General features: G+C 42.1%; 1 protein-coding gene across 3 annotated transcripts; it reads left to right on the plus strand.

Annotated features, from left to right (window-relative positions):
• Positions 1-828: 828 nt before the first annotated feature.
• MGARP (mitochondria localized glutamic acid rich protein) lies at positions 829-21549 on the plus strand. 3 transcript variants are annotated; one of them, XM_072336533.1, is made up of 7 exons: positions 829-1023; positions 2061-2164; positions 3228-3324; positions 7875-8093; positions 19249-19431; positions 20052-20100; positions 20897-21549. In XM_072336533.1, exons 1-6 carry the CDS (start codon positions 939-941, stop codon positions 20096-20098), a joined length of 735 nt encoding a protein of 244 aa, XP_072192634.1. In that variant the 5' UTR covers positions 829-938; the 3' UTR covers positions 20099-20100; positions 20897-21549. The 3 variants fall into 3 exon arrangements, with proteins under 3 accessions (XP_072192634.1, XP_072192635.1, XP_072192636.1); XM_072336534.1 differs by having other exon boundaries at positions 19249-19413; XM_072336535.1 differs by having other exon boundaries at positions 19279-19431.
• The last annotated feature ends 1609 nt before the right edge of the window (positions 21550-23158 follow it).

The raw sequence follows: 23158 nt of genomic DNA on the forward strand, positions 1-23158 counted from the left end.
TTCTCTTGCCATTTGTGTTTTATTCTACCGGCTTTTGTGAATTGTTTTCTGATGGCATTTACGTATTTCATAGCTCTGAAAATAATGTTGATAAAGTGCGTGGTTTTCTGGAATGCGTATTACAAAGTCAAGCATCCCTTAAGCGACAGTCCAACTAGCAAGGAGCAGTGTGCTGAAGGCACGCTAGTCAGCATCTCATGGATCGTGCTGTGACTTCGTGGTGTTTCTGAAAGGCAGCAGCAGGTGAGTGCTTGCAGGGCTGTGCTGTGGGTGTAGCAGAGGAAAGGCAGGAGTGGGCTCGTGCTGGCTGTCATTGCTCACTGCTCTAGCGCTGTCTCACCGTTCCCCTGGTGAGATGAACAGCTGCAGTTCCTTCTGCCTTCCGAGTGCTTAGCCCTGCACTTGCTATAAGTCAAGGTCAGGCAAGGACAAAGGGAATAAAAATGGAGCAGTGACAACGGCGCTGCCTGCCTGTATGGGAGGGGAGAGCCAGCTGCACTACTGTGACCCTGAGGTGCCCGTGAGGGTGGGCTGGAAAGGTCTTATGGCCGTGATTTGCTTCCTGAGAGATGTGACCGCCTAAACGCTGAACCTCTTTGCCAGCGTTCAGCCTGAAAGCCCTTTGCTTTTCATTGGGGTGGTTTCTCCAGCTTGTTTTGCAGGAGCGCGTGGCGACGAGCGCTTTTAAACAAGGCTCTGCTTTAGCAAACGAGTAACTTCACCTCCATCCCTCGACAAGGCTGTCCCAGGGCTCTTCCGCGCCCCGCACTGCCGCTAATTGCGGCCGGGCCGTGTGAGCGCCGCGCTCGCCCAGGTGCAGAGGCACGCGTCCGGGGGCGGGCCGTGGGATCGCTCCGCCTTCAGTGCGGCAGGGGCGGGCGGATCGCTGCCCGTTGCGGTGCCGCCGCAGAGCCTGTAGCCCCGCTCACGCCGGAGCCATGTACCTGTGCAGGGCCGCCTCGCAGGCGCTGGCCGCTCGCCTGAGCCGGGCGCCCTCGGCCGCCAGCCGCCTCAAGCAGCGCGGTACGTGCGGGCGGCCGCGGCGCTCGGCCCGCGCCGGGCGTGGGGAGGGGTCAGCGGGGCGGCGGGGGACGCGTGAAGGTCGCGGTCCGGTAGCGGGGCTCCGCCGGGCGAGGACGGGAGGGCTGGTGGGGCGGGAGGCGGACGTCCTTGGGAACGGCGGTCCCGCTGTCGGGAAGGGATGCCGCGGCAGCACCGGCTCTTCCAGAGCTCCGCCGCCCCCGTCCTAAGGTAAGCGGTGCGGTGCCGGTAGCGCGGGCGGACTTGGCCCCGCGAGGCAGGTGATACCAAACGCAGCCTGGCACGTGACGGGACGGATTGGGACTATTTTTGCTTGCAGCGCTCTTTGGGTGAGACGTGTCTCATCGGGATGGGGGTCGCGAAACGCGGCCGGGTACCCGCACTACACGTGCCAGGTGTGGGTCTGTCTTGTCGCTGTACGGAAGAACCCTACGGCCGTAGCAGGCATCACGGCACAGCCATGGTGGGCGGGAAGAAATGGCTTGCGCTGTCATCGCAGTCAGTACGTGCTCCCGATGGCATTGTGTAACCCTGCCCGCCTGCCCTGCACGGCCACAGCCTCACATCCCGGCCAGCATCTGAAGGTCAGCTGCCTTGCTGGGAGTGAAACGCTGCGAGTTAAAAGCAAAAGGCTTTTTCCTAGACTTCTCTGCTGCTAAACGAATGGGAATTTATTACCACTGCGGACTGTGAGTGCAGCAAGAATGAATAAAGGCAGATTGATCCTTTTGCTTTCCTTAAGCAGGACATGTCTGTATGATTGTACCCACTGATCAGAAGCTGACAGGCAGAAATCGTTCTCAGAATAATCATACGCCCATCAGATGTGTGCCTCATCCAGTTAGGCGCCACTCCCTGTTCTACTCCATTGTCCTATACGTCACTAAGCCATATCCCCCAATTTTGCTGTAGCTTTTTCAGTCATCTCTTCCCATAGTAAAGTTCAGACTCCATAGTTCTATTTCTAATCATACATTGGCGTCAATTTTACATCACTATAAAGAACATTTGTTTTGTAGCTCCTCTTCGCCAGATGTCATCTGGGAGTGTGCCCGGCTCTTCTGGAGAGAACATGATTTACTATCTCATCACCGGGGTGGCTGCTTTCGGTACTTTGTTCTATGTAAGTAGGGGGTGCTGTCCGTGCTTTCTGAGCTGATGTGGTTCAAAGCGTGTTCAAGGATTTAGAAACACTGTCAAATAATGAGATCTGTCAATAGAATGTGGATGTTGTGGCATGTAATTGAGTACAGTTGCATAGGAAAATCAGTTTAAAATAGCTGACAAAACAATGCATAATTCTTGCCTATTTCATTGTTGCTTTGATGTGTGTGGCTATTGAGATCCTTGGTGGAAGATATAAAGCTATGCGAAATGGATTCCTCCAAAGATGGAGTAAGGCATCTGTCTCTAACACCTTGTCTCTTCTTGCCAACCACAAACGTTAAGAGCATTGTGCAGTGGGCAGGACGGATGTGAAGGAAGCTGTTTGAAGCTGGGAGGGGAAGATTAGGAACCGGCTTAATTGGAGCACAAAAGAAGATAAGAATATTAATTACTTAGAAAAAGCATGCTTGAGCTTTGTAAACACCGAGTGTTTTCAAGCTTTTCTAGTAGTCTTTCACCAACCTTCCTCCAAGTTTATCAGACTGTGCTGAGATCCCTAAAGCCTTCATTTCGTAGCTCCCTTCCCCCACTGAGAATTGGGATCCTGACTAGCACGTCCCCAAAAGGTACAAGTTCCTCTCTTCCCCAAAAATAAACCTCAAGAATGGTGAGTGGCATGTGCTTGTCTAAAATACCATCACTCTTGTCTGACTGCCTGTCTGAAAGAATTATAAATCCTCTTGCTGTCAGCTTTTTGCTTACCATATGTATATATAAATATATATTTGTAGAAATAGAAACCAAAGCATAATTGCCTTTCGAAATATTCTGTTTAATCCCTGAAGCATTATATTTTCTTTCTATTTCCTACATGTTTCATTAATATGTTAGTGGAGAAAAATGGATTTTTGGATATGCCGATATACCTTGTAATCATTTGATATGCCTGTTAAGATGAGCAGTAACACTTGTTTGAAGCCCTTCTCTCTTCCATTTATTTTGTTTGGTAACCTTTGTTAGCTATATTGTCTCATGTGTGTGTATTAGCTAGATACATGTTTAGGTATGTTATTTTTCAGACGTACAAGGTAGTCAGTTCATCCCGTAGCAACTACATTGAACATGTGAATGTTCTCCACGAGAGAGGGCAGAAACACAAAGCTGGCTCTTACAAGGGTAAGTGGAGCTCTTCTCTCTCATTCTCTGGGTACACGAGAATCCAGAATAGATTTCTGTGTTATCTCTTCAGGCCTTCACCATCCAAGCCCTTGTCCGCTTTCAGTGACTTGGAGCAAAAACTGTCCTGCTCCAATGTCAGAGACGGGCTTCATGTTTAGTCAGCAATCTTGGCCTGTGACCAAGTTGCAGTATCTTTGGATGAAAGGAGTTAATGTCTGAACCACTAATTCTATCTTGGGTATTTTTATCTGATATACTGAAATCTTAATGAACTTTGATTGAATGCTGTCAAAACCAGATTTGTTCTTTTGTTCTCGGGTAGGGCTGAGAAGAGATAGATGATAGTTCTTCCTCAGTCCACAGGTTGTCTCCAGGCCATGTGTGTCAGGAAATACCTTGGATGTGCTGAGTTAGGAACAAAAGCAACTAAATAAATAGATTGAAGTTGTAAATAGAACCCATAAACTTGGGTTTAATCCTTTTCATTTTAGGTCTAAATGAAAAGCAGACAGCACCTGAATGTATGGTAAATCCTTCGTAGTCCTTCATGCTTAAATAATTAGACCAAGTTAGTTCAAATGCTTGTAATGGAATGTTGTCTCTGTCCACATCAATTAGTGTTACAACACGGTTAATCTGAAAGATAGAACTTGGCAAGCGTGGCCTTGCTATCAAAAGCAATTATAAAAATGGCATGTAAAGGACCTCATCACGATTATTGATTTGCCACTTTAAAAAAACCAAACGTCCTAGAAACAGAAAGCACAACTTTTTAATACGTGAAGCCAGAGCTCTTGAAGCTGTCAGTTATTTTTTTTTCAGGGGCTGGCATCTGGAGAATCAATTCAATATATTTGCATGCTCAGAAAGAATAGGTTCGAGTATGTTGAGCTGAAATTTCTTTTCCAGGACGAAAACGTCCTTTAAATTGTTTGCTTCTAAAATGATTTATTTTCAATTTCTTGAAGTATCACAACATGCTCTTTATTTTATAAACTTTAGAGCTAATAGATTTTAAGATGTGGCAAAATGCCCTGCTTTCTTTTAAGCAGCTGGAAGTAATGCAGATCTTGAACTTTTAGTCAGCAGAGACGTCGGTTACAATTTTAGTGCAATTTCTTCTTGTCCCCAAAACAAAAAAATGGGGCTGGGACCAAAGTACATTTTTTTCTCCTAGTGACCTTGCCTTCTGCTGTTCAGGGATGAAATGAGGGTTACGCCAACCTAATCAAAAGAACACAGTAGCATTAACTGCACCTCCCAGGCCACTCAAAATGTCAGCACATTCCCTCTCCTCACTTAGGGTTCTCTTTGCAAGGTACCGAGTTTTAACCCTAGCTTGCCAAAATGTTGTGCAGGATACCAGCAATCGGTGGTACTATTTACCCCTGGAAGGTTATAGTTGTGTTGTCTGAGACTGGGAAAAAGAGTACTCAGTGCTCTGTAACTTAATAAATTGCCACTTTGGGCACTCTCCAGACATCCCATGATCTGATGCCTTTTGCTGTTTGGTAATTTGCTTAAATATAGCAATTGGTGGCAGATGATTACTGTGAATGATGAGAGGCAGTAAGAGGTCTAAAACACTTCTGGGGCCATCTAGTGAAGACCTCTGACACTTATTTTCCCTGTTAATTTGGATTTAATTTTAGACTCCTGACCAGACGCTCAAGCCTGAGTTTTTAATTGGACTCATGGCTGATTCCAATTCACAATACAAAACCACTGTTGAATCAGCTCTTGTTTCAAACCCTTCTTCATTCCTAACTGTATCCTCCCCAAAGAGGTTTCTATTCTTACTTTTCTTATGGAATCCTCTCTGTCCCTTCTCAAAAGAAGCTCTTCCTCCCCCTTTCTCCTGTGCCCTGCGTAGTCATATTTTGGTGTGTATCTTGTCATGGCGTGTTGCCCCAGTGTTGCTTTTCCCAGAACTGTCACTGCAGCTTCTTTCCCCACGTATTCTTTAGATTCAGTTAAATCCTTACACTGTTTCACGGTAAGCATTGCTGATTAAGAACTATGCTCTAAAAGTCATCCAGTATTGTTTAGGATCATTTAAGTTCAGGCTTAAGTTACCCTGTAAAACTGTTGATAACAGTATGAAATGGAGGATAGTAAAGCACCATGCCAAAGAGCATACCATGCCATGTTTGCTACGTGTTATATAGTAAGAAAAGAGCACTGCAATTGAAGAACTTAGAACCAGGGTGCAGCTGATCTGAAGGAGTCTCTCCTGATCTAAATGACCTTTCATGCTTCTTCATTCTGAGAAAAGTTCTCTCCTCATGCCCCAAACCAAACTGTCTGTTACTAAGACCTTCATGTAGCAAACAGTGTTGGCAAAGTGAATGAAACAATCAAATACTATTGTAGGCTTTTTGATTAGTGAGTTGAAATGTCACTCAGTGGTATTTCAATTCATTTATTATGCAATATGTTAAAAAAACAAACAAGCAACAACACGAACAGCAAATATTCTGCAGCTCTTTTTAACTGAAAGCTACTCTCAGACATAGGGAAGGATTTTAAAATGCCTCTAGTAGAAGCTGGACATGGAGTAGCAGTAGGAGATTTGGAACATGATTCATGATTTGAACTATAAAATGATGCTTGCCTTGTGGAACATGCTACTTGCTTATTTAGCAAATACTGAATTCTGTCTTCCATTCACACGTGTCTCCTTTTAACTTAATCCATATTTCCTCCTTTTTTGAGCGATGATTTTTCTTTTTAACTTAATGCAAGCTGATTCAATCTGTCTAATCTCTACTCTGCTTTTACACTTTCCAGACTAAAATACAAGGGAAATCTCTTTCCAAACCTGAGGAAGTTAAACACAAAGGACAGTCCTTCACCATTGCGTACCTTGCAGCCTACCCTGGGATGCCTTTATGCCTTCTGTTGTAAAACTCCATCCTTGTGAGACTTTAAAAGAAATACCTATGTTTGCAAGGCCAAACCATATTGAGCTCTTAATGAATCTGCTTTGCAGAAGGCAGTGCTGAGATCGAGAAGCTGGCTGTTCTGAATGAATGCACCCTATGTTTGACTGTCCAATAAATTGTACTGAATGCTGAGCTTGGCTGTTAGTCTGTTCTTTGTGTAATCAGTTTAGATTTTCTGAACTATAGCATTTTCTTAAAGGGACGTGGTCAGGTTATACAGGACAAAGCTTTGATTTTTACTAAACAATGAATAGAGATGTTAAAACCTGAATGCAGACAGGTAAGCTTGTGCTGGCATAAGAAAATCAAGGAAAAAACTAAAAAACTAAAAAAAAAAAAATTTGTTCAATTTATGGTCAAATATAAAAGAAAAAAATTCTGACTATGTCTCTTTAAGTCCTTCCCTTTCCTCCTCACTTAGCTCATGCCGTATTGCAAATTTTATTTCCAGTTCTGTTTTTTCACCTGGTGAGTCGGGTCTGGTAGTAAACTTGCAATGAACACTTGCTCTATAACTTTCTCGATCTTAGTGCGTACTTGCATGGTGTTTGTGTACTTCTCGTGCTGCTTTCTGCTGTTTGCGATGACTTGTCTCAGCTGAGTTGTAAATTCGCACGCTTGGGAAGAACTGGGTTTTTCATTTCTAAAGAGTCTGACCCAGAGCAGTAAGGCAGTTCTTCGAGACAGCTGGGACTTCATAAAATGAAAATCAGTTGTAGCTGGTCACATCAGTGTTGGGGACTGTTTACTTAACATTCTCAAAGTATGTTCTTATTTATATACCTAATTTCAGTAGGAATCCCTTGTTTCTTTCTGTCCCACAGATCTTCACCTTCTTTCTTGAGTGCGATGGCTTTTGCAGTCCAAAGTGCACAGTCACTATAGCTTCAAAGGATGCAGGATGGACAGGGATAGCAGAATATCTCTGGTGGCACAGAGCTTAGACGTGGCGCAAAACCCATCTGAAAGCTAATTTTGAGTTGGGCTCTGAACTGCTGTAGATATTGCCAGCCAAGGTTACCGCCTTGAAAATAGCTCTCCCCAAACAGAAGCCATGCCTTGAATTGCAGTGCTTCGAATATGTGAGCCCTACTGATAATGCCTTATGGAGGAGCTTTTAAGTATGGTAGCAAGGGTTTTATCTGTGGTGTGCTAATGCCACTGCTGGGTGCAAACTGGACAAGAATCCATCTCCCTACAAAGTCAGAATGCATTATCACCGATCCTTTCAATAGAATGAGTATGGAGCAACACTTGGTTTGATCTGCTTCCTATCACATTTTTATTTTTATCCTTCCTTGCATCCCCACGTTTTGCAGTCCCTTGTTTTAAGCCACACTGTCCGTTAATGTACTGAAGCAGCTGTGAGACTTAGTAATGAAGAATATGGTTTCTTTATCTTGTAAACATCTTTTATGGTGTCACACTTGGACAATAGGGAAGGTTAATTTTTGATATAATGACTTGCTTTGTAAATTCTGATCCCAAATGTTAGTTAGATTCTTGTTTTAAAATTTGAAGATGACAGTAAAGGTATCTGGTGAATTTGTATTGCATGCATGCGCTTTACACTCTCTTTATTTGTATTAAATGAACCCTTAGAAGGTGATGAAGAGGAGACAGCTGAAGTCACTGGAGCAGACGTGGCCACAGAAGAAGCCGATACAGCAACTGCTGCTGGACCTGCAGCACAGGAGGAGAGTTCTGGGGTTACTCCAGAAACTGGAGGAGAGGGTGACTTGCCGGCTGCAGACACATCCACTGCTGTGGAGGGAGCACAGCAGGAAGCTGCTGCTAATTCAGAAGCTCCTGCAGTGCAAGGTTAATCTATGAATGTAGTTTTTGCGTGTGTGTGTTGAGTTTTGAGACTCTGCTTCTTATGACAGAACACAAAGAACAAATACCATCATTCCTAACGGAGGTTGTCCTGTAGTGAAGATTAATTCAGGTGTTACCTTGGATATCATGTGCATAATGTGATTACAGCTTTCAAGAAGGTTCATTTAACCAGTGTCTCTAAAAGCCCGTGGCACTGGAGTTGATCTAAAGCTAGGAGAATGAAGTTTGTTTTATCACCCCATTATGATCCTTCAAGTCCTTACTTATGCTAAGGGGTAAGCATGGACTACAATTGATTAAACCATTATTCCCGTGACCAGATTCCTAAGGGTCTGTTAAGACCTAAACGTTGTATTTCACAGGCTTTTCCTGAGGTGTTCACATTAAATAGCATAGTTCTTCTGACAGTGAACTTCAACAGCATGAGGTAATAATCCCCATATCATTATGATCTCATTCTTAACAATATATCAGATTGAAAGTTTCAAAATGCAAAAAACCATCACGTTAGCATTAAATACAAGTTAGTTGGAGACCACGTAACTCTTAACTCTGTTTGGAATACTTCGGTTCATCATCAGTTTTTAATCCTAGAATAATAAAAATGCAAATGTGTTCCTAAGTTGCTTAAAGTGCAGAATTATAATTTGAGTTTTTATTTTGTTTTGCAATCGAACTTATTCACTGCTAACCTGTAAGTGTAGGGCAATAGCTTTTCCCTCTTGATTGGTTCAATTAAAGTTGAGTGGGACAGACCTAAAGCAATTGGAATTATTTGTTAGATAGGAAAGCAGCAAACATTGTCATTTTGTATCAGCAGCTCTTTAAACACAAACAAAAAACTATTGACGAGTCTGTGATGAAAGAGAAAATTCACTGTAATCTTTGCTTTGGCAAGGAAGCCTTCAGTGTGGCTGTAGTATGTGGGAAAACCAGTGACAGCCTTTGGTTTGGATTGAACATGGAACCTTTGCTGGATGTCTGTGTTTGACTTCTTTTGAGAAAACAGGCATGTGTCTACTTGGAAGGAGAGATCCAAAGTGTCTTTGTCTGTGTTGCCCTGCAAAGCAATTGCAAGTTTTCACTCTTAAGGAGTGGGTGCTCACTTGTACCCGAAAGTGCTGAATGTTCCTTTCCCAGCGCAGATCTTGAGATAGTCCCTGATTGCTTGGGGGTGGGATTTCTGTATGGTAAATATTCCTACCGTTCTCTCAAATACGAAGCAGCAAGGGCTCTGGGCTGTTGCCTGAGGAACATTGTAGGCATATTGAATGTGAATATTTAAAGCCAGGCAGGGTAACTTTATGTAGTTAGTAAGTGAAGCTGTGTGGTGTAACCATTAGTCACTGCTGGGGCTGAACAGATGCATTATTCAGCAATTACTGATTTCCTCAGTCTATTTTCTCTGGCAACATAGTGGAAACCCAATGCTAGAACGGTGCTTCTGTTGCAAAGGCATTTATAAGGCATTCTGAGGGTTATATCATCTGTCCAGTCTCACTGCAGTGATTATTCTTTGCCGAGCAGTAAAGCTAGCAGAAATGATCACATGGGGCATAAAATTATAGAGACTGGCATAAAATTATTGCTTCTGCCATCTTCCTTTCAGCCTCTAGTCAGAGCATTTCATATTAAGAAGAATGTGTCACGTCTTGCTGCAGCTGTGCTTCATCTCAGTGCTCACCAGCATCTGAAGCAGGGGAGTGTCTGATCTCTGTGGTGTTTTTGGGATGTTAGAACTCGGTTTGGAGAACAGATCTTTTGTGCCACTGGTCACTAATCAAGGCAGTTGTGATGAATTGTGCCTAAGCTACAAGTGAAGGTTCATGTGAGGATCCTCCGCTAGGACTAAGTTGAGCCGTGACCACTGCGTAACCTGAGTCCCACTGTGAGAGGCTGCCAAGGCAGCCATGGCCCTGTCACTGGGTCACCTTGGTGTTCCTCCACACTTTGCTTGGTTTTATTGATAGGGTGATACTACTTCTGCAGATGAAGGTGCAAGAATTTTTATTTCCATTAAACCTCTGCTTTCTTAAATGCAAACATTTCCTTTAATATAAGGCTTCCTGTAGCATCTTTGGAAATGCAAGCTGTTCAACCGATGGGCAGACATCTCAATGGTCCAGCAAGCAAATTGAATGAATGTGTGAGCTCCCGTGGATGCTCAAAAATGAGCAAAGCCTTGGATGGAGGCACTTAGGGTGATTTCAGTTTTAGAAATTCACATTTCATTGCTGGTATCTGGAATTTGAGGAAATACTGTTGCAAAACAAACACACACACAACAAACAAACAAAGCCACCTATTGTGTTGTGTTACACTCTTTCTAAGATTTTAGATCCCTCTAAATTCTGTTTCTCTGCTTTCTTTATTACTCACTTGGTTACTGCCTGATGCTGGTAAGTTTCATGCTGTTTTCCTTTTAATGTGCACTGTGTAATTCAGTTAATTCTCTGATAGAACAAATGCTATGAAATGCATAGATTGACAAGATACTGTTTGGATTAGGCATCACTGATGCATTAGTAACTGTTGGATTGCTGCTAAAAACTCTTTTCCAACTCTGATACGGACATTTGAGGTTTTGACATTATCAGCTGGAATAGCAAGAGCAATTAACCCATGACTATGATTCCTAGATGCCTGGCTTCTGTAATGTAGGTTCTTATTAATTTTGCAAGTATAGAAGAGCGAGGTCTCTTTTTCATTTATCATTTCAAACACTGTTCTTCCATGGCTGGATTTAGGAGTGGTGAGTAACTATGTTTGAGGAGGATTAGTGTCTGAATGTGCCAGTGTTTTCCATGCTAAGCTTTGAATGACATTATAATGCCAGTTGTCTGCAACCTAGAGAAACAAATATAGGCTGTGCTGGGCAGGAGTCACTGCTTTCTGGACAGAACTTTTGCTGACCCCATCACACAGTGATGCCAAGCAGATAAAAACACCTGACATAGTCAGTGTACTTATAAGTTTATAAGCTTGGTAAATTACCAAAGTCTGAGTGCGTACCCAGCTGCCTTCTGATCTGTGCAATGACACCGTTGTCATTTGGAAGATGGCTGAATAGTCCTCAGAGTAGTTTATACTCATACTTAAGCTCATACTTATTCAGAGGCTTTCAAATTGGCAGCGCTCAGTAGAACAAATGCATCTTTCTGGTTGTTTATGTGACATGTAGGAAGAGGAAAAACTGCTCAACCTGCAGCTCCTGGTGACCCTAAGTGTTGTGGTAGAATGGATAGGGTTGGACAGGCCTTAATAACTGTACCACAGTTGGAGCTGTACATTTGGAGTCTGAGCATGTGTCTACGGTGCTATTCTCCCTTGCAGCCCCCATCCTTGCAGCTCATCGGAGGCCTTTCATATAGACGAGTTTACTGCCTTAAGTGGGCCACTGGATATAGAGTGGTGTAATAGCAGACAAACAGACTGAGGAAAAATCTTCACTTAATCTGACTAAATTTATGTTCAATTATGAAGTATAATAAAGATTTCCTGTTTTGAACATCCTTTTAGAATATTTTTTCTTTCCATTGGTTATGGTAGATGTGGCTAAATATATTAGGCTTTAGAAAGCTGAGTTATGTGAATGTGATCCTATGAGGGCAGCATTCATGTTGCTAGAAATGCTGTTGGCTGTTCCTGCTTCATATTTATCCATTTCTTCGTCTGTCCCTTGGGCTGCCATTTTTATCTACCGTCCTTCAGTCTGCCACGTATTGCCCACTGCTCTCTTATCTCTTCCTTCTGTTTTTCCTTCATGTAACTGAGTTCATGGATGACTCCTTACAGCAGAAAGAACAGGAAGATCTCTGTGATGTTGGATGAATGGGAGGAATATCATCTATACTGAGATCACACGGCATTTGTGGAACAACTGGGGGATCAGGCCCAGCCAGCGTGGGTTCACAAAAGGCAGATCCTGCTTGACCAAACAGGTCTTCTAATACCAAGTGATCTGCCTGTTGGATGAAGAAGAGGCTGTTGATGTGGTCTACCTAGACTTCAGCAAAGCCTGTGACACTGTCACCCACAGTATTCTCCTGGAGAATCTGGCAGCCTGTGGCTTGGACAGGCACAGTCTGCTGGGTAAAGAACTGGCTGGATGGCTGGGCCCAGAGAGTGGTGGTGAATGGAGTTAAATCCAGCTGGTGATTTGTCATGAGTGGTGATTCCCAGGGGTCATACTGGGGTCTGACCTGCTCAGTATTTTTATTGATGACCTGGATAAGGGTATTAAGAGTACACTCAGTAGGTTTGCAGATGACACCAAGTTGACAGGAAGTGCCGATCTGCCTGGGGTTAGGAAGGTCCTACAGAGCAATCTAGATATGCTGGATTGCTGGGCTGAAGCCAATAGGATGAACTTCAACAAAACCAAATGTGTGGCCGCAACAATGCAGGCAATGCTACAGGCTTGGGGCAGAGTGGCTGGAAGACTGTGTGGGAGAAAAGGACCTGGGGGTGTCGTTCAGCACTTGTCTGGACATGAGCCAGCAGTGTGCCCAGGCGGCCAAGAAGGCCAACAGCATCCTGGCTTGTATCAGAGAGTGTTGCCAGCAGGAGCTGGGAGGTGATCATCCCTCTGTACTCAGCTCGGGTAAGGCTGCATCTCAAGTACTGTGTTCAGGTTTGGGCCCCTCACTACAGGAAAGACACTGAAGCCCTGGAGCATGTCCATAGAAGGGCAGTGACACTGATGAGGGGTCTGGAGCACAAGTCTCAAAGGGAGTGGCTGAGGGAACTGGGATTGTTCAGTCTGGAGAGGAGGAGGCTCAGGGGAGACCTTATAGCTCTCTACAGCTGCCTGAAAGGAGGTTGTGGTGAGGTGGGGTCAGCCACTTCTCCTGTGCAAGCAGTGATAAGACTAGAGGGAATGGCCCCAAGCTGTGCCAGAGGAGATTCAGATTTGTTGTTAGGAAATATTTATTCTCTTACAGATTGGTTAGGTGCTGGAACAGGCTGCCCAGGGAGGTGCTGGAGCCAAGAACTTTTTAGATGTACTGAGGAACAGGGACTAGTGGGGTTCTATTGGCTAGAGTTAGGGTGGATTGGATAATCTTGTCCTTTCCAAACTTAGAGATTCTGCAATTATATTAATATTTAGAAAGTAATTCTATAAAAGCTGTGAGTACATAAAGGCACCAGCTGGTAAACACAGAGACTGTTCAGTTAAGATCACCTTTGCTGAAAAGAGGATTTTACAGCATGCACTGGGTGGATATTATAGTAAAATGGAAAGATACAGCATGCAGAGGAATACTAATAGTATCCTCCTTTACAGAACAAGCCATCAGTAATTCCTTTCTGTCCTCTTGTGGTGGCAATGCAAACCAGTTCTGGTATTTTCATACTAATTTTCGGACAGTCTTTCTCACCGTGAGGTGAAACAGTTTTTCTCCAAACCAATAAACACCGAACTTTGGTTTCTACTTTGGAAACTGTCTTAAGTGAAGAAAAGTACAGATCTAAGGGAGCCGGGCACCCCCGCCTTTTGAGTTCTGTTTTTCAACTTCTCACAAATACATTCTTGAGTTGTTTTAAAATGTGGCAGATTTTGACTTTAAGCGAGTTCTATTCCACTGCAAGTTTCCTATTATTTGAGCTGTAAACAGGGAGTGTTTTGTTCTGAGTATCCTGATGTTTCAGGGGACATCCCAGAGACCCACAGTGGAGCTCACTGAGATTTTCGCCCCAAGGACAGCGTGTAAGTGTAAGCATCACATTCAGTTATGATTTGTTCTCTTATAAACAAAACAAAGAAGAACACATAAATCTGTCAGTAGAATATTGTTCCTTATTCACAACTACTTGATGTTTGGTTTTTTTCCTTTGGAATATCTTTGTATCTCTGGATATGTTATAGGTAGCTTGAAGTCTGAAAGCCTTTTTCAGTTCTTTGGTTTGAGCGCATTCTGTGGCTCCAGGCAGATTCCGTGTGTATTATGCTGGCTATCGGGTATTATTTTAGCTTTGTAAAGCCAGATTCTTATGCAGATAGCATTTGCAGAAGTAATTGAACATGACTTGCTGCGTGAAAGATAGCAGTCTCCTCTTGACTGTTGGAGGGGGAAAAAAAGATAGGGCTGTAAGTGAGATGATTTAGAAAAGTGCATTTTTAATGTAATGAGCAAGTCAGCCTAGTGATATCTGCTGGCTATTTTGTATTGGTTATCTGTAAACTGGTATTATTAGACTGATAAAAATAATCAGAAGTGTTCAACAACGGAGCACTTGGAACAAGGAGAACACTCTGCAGCAGTGCTGAGTTAACTGGCCAAAGGTGGGGCAAGTTTTGCTGTGAGAGTGAAATTCTGCATTCCCGAATTGCCCTCCACCCCCAGCTGTGTTGTTTGTTCTTTTAAACGTGGACTTTTCCCTCTTTTCATGCCACACTACACAAGTCAATTTTCTCTGTCTTTACTTAGAAGGGTCTTTTGCTTTCATGATACAAAATGTTTCATCTGCACGAGGAGGGAAGAAAGCAGTTGTTCCTTTTTACAATAATTTCCATACATAAATATTTCATTTGTTGGTTTCTTTTCTTAGTGACTGTTAACTAGCTGCTGCTGTAGTAGCAGTTTGAAGACCTAACCCTCACATTAACGTGGTTGACAGTGCAGACATTACTCTAGATGAGTGCAAAAAGTGAAGAAATTAAGTTGTTTCTTTCTTCTCTTTCATCTCGTGTCCTATTGTGGCAGGCTGTCTTTTGTCATTTTTTTTTCTCTGGAATCCTGGTCAGTGAAAACTCATGTGTGAAATAACAAGTACATGTCTGACCATTGTTAGCTTAGTACATTAGCTTTCATGCATGCTGTGAAATAGAACTCGGAATATTCAGCTGTATGAACACTGAACTCTAAAATCTGAGAGTAGCTCCCGTGTAGGAGTGCTCTCAGAAATGTTATCTCCTGCAAAACTTCTTGAAAGAGCCAAGTTCTTCACAGATTTCACATCCACTTCCATCAGTGTCTGCTTGACTTGTTCCATAGCTCCCTTTCACTTGCCTGCTTCAGGATCACCCTACAGCATCATCTTGTTTCCCAGGTAGTGGAATATGACTGCCAATGGAAGTAGGTTCAGCTTCAGAAGGGAACTGTGAGTCCCAGACCAAAGTCTAGACTGATCCCTTTTTGGAAAGTCCCTCAGGAAAGCTTGTTTAGAAAGTTAAAACTTGTTTAGAGAGCTTCAAAGCTTTGGGGGAAGATGTTATGAAAGTAGTAGGGTCTGAATTCTGAAAATCTATCCGTATGTTGTTGCTATTGGCTGGAGAAGGTCAACACGTATGATTTGAAATTGTGTTTTCTTAAATTATTATCTGGAGCAAACATCAGTCAGTCATACGGGTCATACAAGTCCCTGCTAAATCATGTTTATCTGCTCTGCTGGGAGAATGTTGAGCTTGCTATTATTAAGACCAGTCAATTGAAAATCATGAGAATGCAGAAACGCAATGCATTTGGAATGCCTTTTGTTCTGCTGTGAATACACAGAGATGTATGGTCATGCTTTCCCAATGCTGGAACTTCTTTAATTTGTGGGAGTAAAAACTGTATTCTTGGAGACTGTGGGGATAATAATTTTATGCAAAAGGAAGACTTTTTTCACTGAAATTATAGGGATGTACTTCTGTGAGGAACTACATATTGGACATAGTGCCAGTAAGCTACTGAAGCTTCCTAATGCCGCTGCTTTGTTTAAAAACAAAACAAAACAAAAACTTAATTTCCTTTTGTCTGAAAAGTCAATTTCCTTTTTTATATTTACTCAACTCAAAACAGATGGGTTTCCAGAGCATAAGTAGCTTGGTGTTGTTTGATGCATGTGTAGTGCACAGCTGGTTATTGCCCAGTCGTGTTTCTGCACGCACAGCTAGGAAGGGCACATTTCTTCTCTAAATAGTGATCTTGTAAAGCAAAGGAGCTGAAACTTGCTTAAGAGTGCATGTAATTATCTTATGTGTAAATAGGTGGTATTTTTGTTGGAGTTCAGTGTTAAACTGAAGCAATGGATATGATAAAGGTGTTATGTGCTAATGATTGTACAGCAGTACCGTGCCAGGAGCCTAAATACCCTGAGGACTTTGTGATTTGTAAAGCGTAGCTGCTTTCATCCTCTAGTGAGCAGGACTGATTTCTCAGAGGCCTGAAGTGTAAGAAGGTTGGGCTCCTAATTCAAATCTGCAAGTGCAGTATTATATGCAAATGCCTAGCAAAATGAGAAAAGTATCCACTGATGCTGTGACTTAACTGTTATCCCAGGGAAAAACTTATAATTGACAAATATCTGATGAAGAATTGATTAAAAAAATAAATCCTCTTTTTTTTTTTTTTTTTTTTCCAGAAACAATCAAAAAGAGTTTTTTACACAAAGGCTGAAATTCTGCTATCAGTGTAGTACCTTGCATGGAACTATGACACATTTGGAGTCTGTAGGGTAATATGTCCTAATAAGAATAGAGGTAGGGAAAAAAAACACTGATTGAAACTGTCGGATTATGAAACCATCTAACTGCAGTGCTGCTGATAAACGATGGTGTTTTGTTTGTTTGTTTCTGCAGAATTAAGAAGAAAGCACTTAGGAAGGAATTAAGAACTCTAGGGACATTGCCATTTTTAGATTCTACATTATGTGGTTCAGGATGAATCATTTGAGATGGATTTGATCAGAACACTGCAAATATGTGTTTTGTTACAGATGCTGAGGAGCTGAAGTAATGTTGCATAATAGCTGTGATCAAGCAGCTGGGCATTCAGTGGAAAAAATGCTACAAACAGCACTTAAATATCACGTGCCTTCACTGCAGAGAGGCAAGGAACAATGCAGGTTGTTTTCAAAGCACTTAGAAAATATAACAAAGCTGGTGCAAGTAGAGAAAATGGGTCCCAGTCATTGCTGTGCAAAGACATATGGGACTTCAGGATCTCAATCTGATCAGCCTTCAGGAAGTAACACCAGCAGTTAGGATGTTATAATGTCTCGAGAGCTCTACTATGAAAAATAAAGAAGCTTAAATTTTGTAGAATTGTAGAAATAATGAAAGTGAGAAGTGATTTCAGGAAGTTAAATCAACATGCAGGGGAACAAAAAGGAGAAATTCCAGAGCTTGGTGCTTTGTGCTACTAGTTGATCAATAGAAGAGGCAGGTATGATGATCTGTCATTATATTTAATGTTCTTCACCATTCTGATTCTGAAAGAAATAGGTGATTTCAGATTGTTCTCAGGTAATCATTAACCTAGAGTTGCCCTGGGATCACTGGGATTCCCATGAGCAAAGTGTGTTTACCTAATGAGGGGAACGCAGCATTTGTTCCAAGACAGAGACACATACAGAACCAAAAAGTAGATTTGTTTTGGTATATCAGGTTAACGTTCAAGATAGCTTTCATGTTCATGGACTGGTACAACACTTTGTTCATGATTATGCCACCTTTGTGAGGTATGTTTGGCAATGCATATACAGGGAAAGAACACTGAAATTCTCTGCAAGCTGTTCAAAATGAATTTGAACAACCAAAATCAATGCAAAGATCCTTCCTGGACTGTGTGTCCTACTTTAAATTAGACTATGAAGTACACATGTCGCTGTCCTCGGCAACAGAATGATAATGTAACAGACAACCACATAGAATGGCTGATTGCATTTCCCACCTAAATTCTAACTGTAACAACATGGGGAAGCTAATATCTTGCAAGTGTTAGATAGTTTTCTATAGATACACTGATGTAGAATCATTTGTGTTGGAAGGGACCCTTGAAGGTCATCCAGACCAACTCCCCTGCAATGAACAGGGACACCTACAGCTACATCAGGTTGCTCAGAGATATGTCCAGCCTTACCTTGAATGTCTCCAGAAATGGGCCTTCCACTGCCCCTCTGGGCAATCTGTTCCAGTGCTTTACTAACCTTATATATATATACATAATATAATATGTATAATTAATTAATTAATTATTAATATATATACTTGTATATATATTCATATAAGCTTTTATGAGGTTGATATTAGGCAACTTTTAGTTGCATATATGTCAGGAAAGCTGCACTGGTAGCAACAATTACAAAATGAGCAGGAGTTATTTTCACAATGCTCAAAACACCAAATGACGTCTAGAAGCTAGTCATAATTGCAATAGGAAAACAGGCAATGCTAAAATGATCTTCCTGGGCCAGTCCAAATCTTTGCTGAAGGTAATGCCTTAAGCAGCAGGTAGTGGCTGCTCTAACCTGCCGTGGCTGATGTGGCTGTGAGCGAGCACATTCCGAACATGGGCTGTTTCCAGCTTTCTCCTCTTTAAAAGAGCACTTGTGATGAGTGCCACTCCACTTCCTAAAGAACCAAAGTACAAGGTAGAATTTTCTGAAGTGACCAGGGACAATTACTCATATGTGCAGACAAACATTTTCCAAAATGCAGTGCCTAGGTTAGAACATTATGATAGGAGATATTTTACTGGAGATATTTTACATTTGGGAAGTAAATGATGGATATGTTTGATCTCCCTGCAGAGTGTAGACACGCTAATGAATGTACGTATTATGGACTTCACTACACAAATACATTGCCTTATCCTTAAGGAGTACTGACAAATGTCTAGTTGGCAATCATGCTGTGCTGGAATCACAGCCTGACCCTTCAGCCTGAAGTTAGGATACTTCTACACTAAAATTACCAATCGCATCTTTGCAAGGATGCACAGAGTACATGTTACATCTGATGCTGTTGATCAAATGAAGATTATTTCTACAGAATCTTAACCATCGGTATCTTGTGTATCATTAACAGTTTGGGAGAAAGCAGAAAACAAAATCTGTAACTAAAAGAGAATACATAGCTTAGACAGTATCTACCTTTTCCCTAAATATGTGGAAATAGCTCACATTTATGTCTTACTGTCTCAGGGCTAGGAAGAGTCAGACACTTGTAACATTTCATGGAATTCCACTTGCAAAAATGTATTTGCATAGCAACATTTAATCATCTTATAGACCCTGTTGCCTTCAATCGCTTCCAACACACCTGTTAGGTGGGCACTTTGCACTTTGTGAGCCGTGACTGCTTTCCCCCTCCTGTACTGATGAGTGGAGGGGGAAGACAAGACAATTATCTGTCTAATTTGATTCATAGAAACTGTGAGTGAAGTCTTGGATGTTGCAGCTTCTTCTACCCATGAGGAAAACTTAGACAGTGTCAAGGAAGAAGTAGCTTCAGCAGCTCAAGAGATGTCTGACGCAGCCGCGAGGAACCAGGATGCTGATGCTGATGCTGAGGAGTCGGGGAGAGCTTCAGAAGGTGCAGGAGTGCAGCTGGGTCTGAAACCTTTTGTCTCTAAAATCACTAATGGCTGTTTGCACTGAGCTAGCTGAAGTGACACCTTGTGTTGCTTGTGGTGACTTGGCGGGAACAGAAACTGTCGTTTTGAAATCGTTTGCTATGCATTAGAAATAGATGCAAGTTGGGCACTGGTGGCATTTGAGCTCGGTGCCTGGCTAAGAGGCCGGGGGTAAAGCCATTGAAATTGCTGCTTGCAATGTAATGTGCTTTCTTACAACATATCTGACTTAATTTGAAAGATGGTATCTTCTTAAATTACGCCACTGTAAAGAAAAATGTAGAATACGGTATGTATAAACCTTACAGTGTTTCAGTGCAGCTATAAAGGATTGCTCTTCAGAATGATGACTGAGAGAAAAATGTGTGTTAAAATCATCACAGCAGAGATTTTCAAACCAGTTTGGAGGGTTAGCCCCTAAACTCTATTATTGCTAGATTTATCTGGTTTAAAGGAAAAATGTCTGCATGCCTAGTATGACTTAGGAAATCATCTCCCCCTAGTACAAAGGATCCCGTTGTTCATAGCCGGGTATGTTATTTCCTTCTGCATGTATACTATTAAGTATTTCTCATTGGTGTTTTGTGTCCACTTTCAGTTTCTGAGGAGGAGAAGGCACCTGAAGAAGTTGCTGAGGAACCCTAAAGGTACACAGTACAATTGCAGCAGGAGGTTTCTTGTGCTCCCTCTTTATGTCTTTCCCAGGCAGTGGCAATTGCAGCATGTGGAAAGTCTGCATGTGTGCTCTGATGGTGAATTTGTATTTCCACACACAACAACTGCCCAGCAACAACAACAGTAATAATAATAATAAAAGAAAAGAAAAAGAAAAAAGAAAAACAAACCCTTAAAACTTGATGGTATAGCAGTACGGGCCGTGCTTAAGTGCAAGTTCACTTATTTCACCATTCACAGTGATATGATAAGAGGCATTAAGATAGTTTATCTTTTGATAAGACATAAATAATGTTCTTAAGCCACATCAGTAAATAAACCAAATGTCTTGGGTCTTTTTGCATGTTATTTTAGCAGTTGAGACAGATTGCACAATTCTTGTCTACGATATCTTCCTCTACCAAAGGGAATGTTCATGTTTTACTGGGAATCGTGGTTTGAAGGGGAGCAGATATTTGATGAGTGTGGCTGACATACGTGGAAAGGTCATCAGTGTGCTCCTGAGAGCTGGGGGTGTTGCTCAAAATGAAGGCAAAGGGCACCTGAGGGTTGGGGAGGGGTGGTGGTGGTGGTGGTTACTGAGCAAGTTTTTCCAAGCCATGAGATAGGATTGACACAGCAGGTAGTGTTTGTGTGCTGTAATTCACTTAACTGATAACCTGCAGTCGGAAATACAGTGTGCTTTGTATGTTTGCAAAGAAATAGACTTGATGAATGAAGTCTGTTGCTAAACATCCATCTAAAACATTCTTTTTTTCTTTTTCCCAGTGAGCAGCACTGACGCCTTTGAAAAGTTGAACAGAAACGTTTGTGGCAATCAACCAGCTGATTCCTGTGAGAAACCTCAGACTCTTCCTTGGGGACAAAACAAGCCGTGCAGTTTGTCACACCACACTTTACATGTTAGGACCAGTGTTCGTTGCTGCAACAGACAACCTAATATGACTTCAGTTAGTTAGACAGATGCTGCTGTCATTAACAATGCTGCTTTAGGAAGTAACACCCAGCACCAAGTGCAGGAGCACCACCCAGCATGCAATAGATAGATTTGCTAAGAGAAGATGTGCCAGGTGAGCTTGTTCTAGTTCCTGGTTGCCCAGGTGTTTAAGTTCGTTTCTTACTTTTGGTCCAAACTGTGGTGCTTTATTATGCCGCCATCACATTCCACACCAAAATGAAAGTTAAAAGTTCTAAGGAAGTTAAAACTTTATACAAATTCCCTGCTTGCAATTGTAACCATATTGACATTTGGCTGTACAAGATATCTGTTTTTCTTCCTGTGCAAACCTTTCATATTCCATACTTCCTTGCAAAATAGAAGCCCAGAGTAAATGTTTTAAAGCTTCTGCTCTGAGAACAAGAACTGTTGCATGTAGTAGCAGTAAGTACTGTATCGCGACTTGACAGAAACAATGAGCATCAAAAGAAAGCTGGTTCAGGTTGTCTTTATTGCTCAGAGTGGCGGCTCCTACTTGGGGGTGCTGAACCCCATTCCTACCAAACTGCATTCGGTTTGCTATAATCTTTGTGTTGTTCTGCCTTAGCGGTAAGTGGCATAAAAAACAACAGAGGGTTCAGAGAAGACTCTTGTACAAATGAGGAGAAATTTAGGCTGTGGTTTAGCTCCTCCGAGAGCTGGCAGGTGGCCTGCAAAATCCCAACAGGTGGCTATGGCACAGGTATTCAAATAGACAAGGATCTTTAGGATCTAATGAGGAACAGAATGGCTATGGAAACTCAGAACAAGGAGTTATACGTCAAAAGATTCTCCCTCTGTGTTGCAACTTGGGCCAAAAATGAAAAAGAGCAGGGAAAATTATATCTACAAGGCCTTTTACAAGCCAATGGCCTTCTCCCCCCCCCCATATCTTGGCTTGTCATTATTGTCTTAATAATGAAAATATCTATAATAATCTACTTGCATGCCAGTGTCCTCCTAACCCTGTTCTGCTATTTGTAGGCACACAAGTGCTTATCTGCTAAAAAGTATTTACGGAGATCCCCATCAGCTAGAAAGTGTTACAGCCATCACAGCATAACAGTAATTCTAAATGAAGCCTAAATGAGGTATAGTGTACACAATTTGTGTAGAAACTCTGAACCAGAAAGTCTATGTGACTGCTTTCTCTGCAAGCAGAAATTTGAAAAGATGCTGCAAGGGGAATTACAGTGTTTTAGCATTCCTACCCATTGCATCAAGAAACTCACACTCTTTCCTTTATCGTAAAGTAAATTATAAGCGTCCCAACAGAAATACGGCCTAATGCCCCTGCTCTTGTTTATAAATACCTGGAATAATGCTGAAGCAAAATCAGGTTCCTGAGCACCACAAAGCTCTTCTGCAGCCTTCTACTTAAAGGATAAAGCCTCTGTGATTAAACAGAATTTTTATAGACAGAGCTACCAGAATAAAAGTCATAGGCTGATATTTGTTGGTTGTCTGTCTGTAGTTACCTGGTAGATTAAGCATTCTACAATAGATGCATCTAAATCATACTATTTCATACTTAGCTAATAATTCCCAGGGGAAAAAAAAGCTCTAATTTCTACACCTGGCTGTACATTTTCTGACACTGTAGGACTTGCTGACTGCCTCTTAACCTCTGGAGTTAATCTGGTATATGGCAAACAGACCACAAGGGGTTTATATTAGCCCATGCTAACTGATGCATGAAGATCAGAAGCCCAACCTATGGGGTGCTTCTCAAAGCTTATAATCTCCTAGTTTCCAAAAAAAATGTAGTAGTTTGAGGATAACCCATATATATGGTTCATGTCAGGGATCCTCTATATGCTCCTTTTGAAGGAAACTATAAATGCACTTCAGCTGTGATGACACGCAGTGCAATGTGATTTGCTTCAAAACTCATTTACCTTGCTTTAAAAGCAGACGTAACGTCCTGTAATAGGAAGATGGTAAGACTAAAGGAGATGAGGAGAAAGGTTGTGCTTGACAATATACTTCAAATTCCAGAGTAAAACTTGAGAGTCTTGTCTTTGAACTGCCAAACGCTTCTCTGCACTCAGCAA

Source organism: Excalfactoria chinensis, chromosome 4 (genome assembly GCF_039878825.1).
Source record: "Excalfactoria chinensis isolate bCotChi1 chromosome 4, bCotChi1.hap2, whole genome shotgun sequence".
In the NCBI taxonomy this organism is placed as follows: Eukaryota; Metazoa; Chordata; class Aves; order Galliformes; family Phasianidae; genus Excalfactoria; species Excalfactoria chinensis.